Here is a 3,885-nt window from a genome sequence, read left to right on the forward strand (position 1 = left end):
TGAGAGCGGCCGGCCCCGGCAGGGCCCGCGCAGAGCCGCCCGCAGCGCGCGCACGGGGCTGAGGCCGCGCGTCGCCTTCCAGGCGCCTCCCTGGGCTTCCAGTCTAGCGCGGAGCTCTGGATGGTCCGCAGGCTGGTCTCGGACGGCCGGAGACCATCAGGCCCATGCACTGAGCCCGCTTCGGCAAGGACACCGGAGACCCGGCGGGAAGGACGGAGCCGCGGCCCGGGGTCCCGGGCTGCAGGTGAGGGGCCCCGAGGTGGTTGTGCTAGAGGCGTGTAGGAGCGAAAGTCTCCGCTTCCTCGGCCTAAAAGGCCCTCCTCTTCGCTTTCTGCAGACCCGGCTCGTCCCTCCTCCGAGAACTTGTTTTAAGCAAGCCCCGCCCCCGCGGGAACCCTCCCCCGACTAACTTGGGTTCATTCATCAGGCTTCTGCTCCCGAGCCTCCCGCGCGCCAGGTGCGGGCCACCGAGAGACTCTGAGATGATCCGAGAGGGCAGGGACTGGAGGCTGAGGGTGGGCCCTAGGGTCTCAGCAGAGGGGCTGTCCTGGTAATCAGGGACCCAGCAGGTAGGTGATGTGTGGCCCGAGAGGAGCCAGTAGGGTTCAGAAGGGGTTCCTAAGGAAGGAGCAGTGGCTGAATGGAATCCGGTGGTGGGGAGAACTGTCATGGGTTCCAGCCAAATTCTGTGGTCAAGGGCGCGTCTGTATTTTTACTTTGTAAAGCAAAGAAGTCCGGAGACCGGTTTCTCTGGTGCACTCAGTTGATTTGTTACTGTTCTGGACTCGCTTGTCTTTCTGCCTGCCTTGAATGCCCTCAGGTTAGGGTGCTGCCCAGCTGAGAACTTCACCAGATGGGGGTGAAGCCACCATGCCTGAGATCACAGAGACCCAAGGGCACAGGGGGGAGATGTGCATGTTTCAAGGTGTGGATCAGTGACCACTGCCCCTGTGTGTGTCAGCTGGGTTGTGTGCTCAGCAGCCTAGGAGGTGTAGGGAGCACTCGTGTGACAGCCTGTGGAGTTGGGTTCCTTGAGGGATTAGGGCCACACTCCGAGAATCCCCCTCTTTCATACTGACTGTGGAAGGGCCATGGAGGAAGGGTGTACCGTGGACTGAGCAGGGTTTGAAGAGGACTAAGGTAAAGAACGGGATGGAGGCAGGGTTGAAAGTCAAGGTATGTTCAGGTAAATGTTCCACCTCGCCTGTCCACTGAGCAGAAGGTCTCTCTGGGAAACTGTCTAAGGTTTGTCTTGGAAACAATGTGTGGCTTCCTCTTTGCCTGGGTGCCTTCTTATTTGTGCTCCCTCCCCCACCTCCCAGTGTAGGCCTCTGCCAAGGCCGATTCTGGTTCTTGGGGGTCCATCCAGTACCAGCAGTGGTGGTCAGCCCTCCAGCACCACAGAATCTGTTTTCCATCCCTGAATGTGTTTCAAATGCATGTGTCTCCTTGTTTTTCCAGGTCATTTTGTAAAGGTCTCAAGAACAAGGAGAGCAACTTAAGCTCCTAAGCTTCAAGACAGTGACCTGCTTGGCACACCGTCCATCTCAGGTCCTCTCCACCAAAGGTACCCGGCAGCCTTCATTACATCCCATCCCGCTCATGGTCCCTTGGTCTGGGATGGTTGGAAGACCAGTTCCTGTTTAAATGTACCACTTTTCTCAGGCTTCTTGGCTTGTCTGTCATCATCTGTTTAGGGGGAAAGCACATGTACTGAGACTGATGGGAGATGGTACCTTTCTTTCTGTCCCCATAGGTGAGGACCAGCCATGATGACACTCCTTGGGTTTCTCTGAAGGGCTGGTCTTTGTGGGCTTTTTCACTTTCCCCTCATTACCCCCAGAAACAACCAAAGGAGACCACAGCATTAAAGCCAGTGATTTCTGTTTGGAAATAGGGTCGTCTTCTGCTGCTGACCCCCATCAAATCCCATCATGCCCACAGCCCTGTGCCCCAGAGTCTTGGCTCCAAAAGAGAGTGAGGAGCCCAGGAAAATGAAGAGTCCTCCTGGAGAAAACCCAGGCCCCCAGGGAGAGCTTCCCAGCCCTGAGTCCTCCAGGCGTCTCTTCCGCCGCTTCCGCTACCAGGAGGCTGCAGGCCCGCGGGAAGCCCTGCACCGCCTCTGGGACCTATGCCGGGGCTGGCTACGGCTGGAGAGGCACACCAAAGAGCAGATCCTGGAGCTGCTGGTGCTGGAGCAGTTCCTGGCCATCCTGCCTCGGGAGATCCAGAGCTGGGTGCGGGCACAGGAACCTGAGAGTGGTGAGCAGGCGGTGGCTGCTGTGGAGGCGCTGGAACGCGAGCCGGGGAGACCCTGGCAGTGGGTGAGCAGGGGCACAGGGGAGGGAAAGCTCAGCCCTGTGCTCAAGCTTTTGCTGGGGTCCTGTACCCCCCTGACCAGGGCTGAAGAGTTCTGTCTAAAGTCATGTACTTTGGTTGGCCCAGAATACAGTTTGGTTTCCTAGGAAAGTAAGTTTTGCTCTCTAAAGTTCCTAATGTCCTGTGTAGTCCTGTCAAAACCCAGGGTAATCCTTTGCTGGTTAGCTGTGGGGTCTCAGTCAGCAGCACAGGGGGCAGGGTCTTCCCCAACTTCTGCATAGCCCACAAGTCTATCCCAGGCCAGGGACCTCTCCACCTGGCTCTGAAAAGTTCCCTCTGGAATTGCAGCTCAAGCACTGTGAAGACCCTGTGGTGATTGACGATGGAGATGGCCCTCCAGACCAGGAGCAAGAACGGCGGCCAGTAGAACCCCAGAGTGACCTCACTAAAAGTCATGATAGCCAGCCCATGGCCCCAACTCAGGGCCTGGGGATCCTCAGCAGAATACCAAACCAGCTCAGCGAGGACCCAGGTATGCAGCCCATGGGGCACGGAAGGGATGAGCTGGGGTACGCAACCCTGTCCTGTATGCTTGGGTTTTTGTTAAGGTGATGGTTTTTTATGACAGCTGCTTTCTTCTGTCCCTGAGGAGCTGTGAACTATTAATAAGGTCTGTGTCCTTCCGTAGAACAACTGAATCAATCTCGTAAGGGTGTCTTCTAGGCCGTCTCAGAGGGACCTCTTCTGTGGGTAGCTATCTTCCAGGTTGAGCTGTCTCATCTCTTTGAACCTGTGCCTATCTGTGGGTTTTGTCATTTCAGACTACCAGGAACTGCCTGTGGCCTGAACTCAGCATGGCCATGGCACCTTTTATGTTGGTATTGGATTGAACCAGGAGTCCTCTACATGAGCTGCATCCCCAGCACTTTTTATTTTTTATTTTGAGACAGGGTCTTGACAAAATGCTGAGGTTGGCCTTGAACCTGTGATTCCCCTGCCTGTCTCCTGAGATGCTGGGATTTCAGGACTATATCATAGTGCCTGCCTGACCATGTCTTCTTGGTTCTCATAACCACTATTTCCTTGACAAAGTAGCTCCTGTTCCACAACCCCTTTGTGCTGCCAAAGCCCAGGGGTGCTCAGGTTTCTTATACATATCAGCATTATATTTATATTTTTATATATATATATATATATATATATATATATATATATATATATATATATTTTTTTTTTACATAAACTTTTATAAATCAGTTCTATTAGTGTAGATTAAAAGTATCAGTGCTAATACTTTTTTTATTAAACAAGAATTCACAGGAACTATCTTCATGAAAAACTATAATTCTTGAATGATTGTGAGTAGAATTTTGCTATAACTGAAGAATTACAAAAAAGTCAAATATGAATATATTTTTTTAAAAATATTTTATTACTATCACTTAGAGAATGTCTGTAAGATTTCTTGGTCTTATATTTATGAAATCCAGTGTTTGTTTGGAAATAATTTTTAATATGGTTAGCTAATTTTTTCCTTTTCTTTCTCTTTCTTTTTTTTTTTTTTTT

At 52.0% G+C, this 3,885-nt stretch overlaps 1 protein-coding gene across 4 annotated transcripts in view; it reads left to right on the top strand.

Moving 5' to 3' along the window:
* The window catches only part of Znf496 (zinc finger protein 496), a 24,281-nt gene continuing 20,396 nt past the window's right edge, over positions 1 to 3,885 (top strand). For 3 of the 4 annotated variants that reach the window (XM_048801341.1, XM_048801342.1, XM_015498749.2), the window contains exons 1-4: positions 1 to 244; positions 1,462 to 1,567; positions 1,898 to 2,324; positions 2,668 to 2,851. In XM_048801341.1, the coding sequence (XP_048657298.1) occupies positions 1,935 to 2,324; positions 2,668 to 2,851 (574 nt within the window). In that variant the 5' untranslated portion in view covers positions 1 to 244; positions 1,462 to 1,567; positions 1,898 to 1,934. The remainder of the gene's footprint in view (positions 245 to 1,461; positions 1,568 to 1,897; positions 2,325 to 2,667; positions 2,852 to 3,885) is intronic. The other variant, XM_048801343.1, reaches the window with a different exon arrangement.

The sequence above is a fragment of the Marmota marmota genome, unplaced genomic scaffold (assembly GCF_001458135.2).
Source record: "Marmota marmota marmota unplaced genomic scaffold, marMar, whole genome shotgun sequence".
Classification (NCBI taxonomy): domain Eukaryota; kingdom Metazoa; phylum Chordata; class Mammalia; order Rodentia; family Sciuridae; genus Marmota; species Marmota marmota.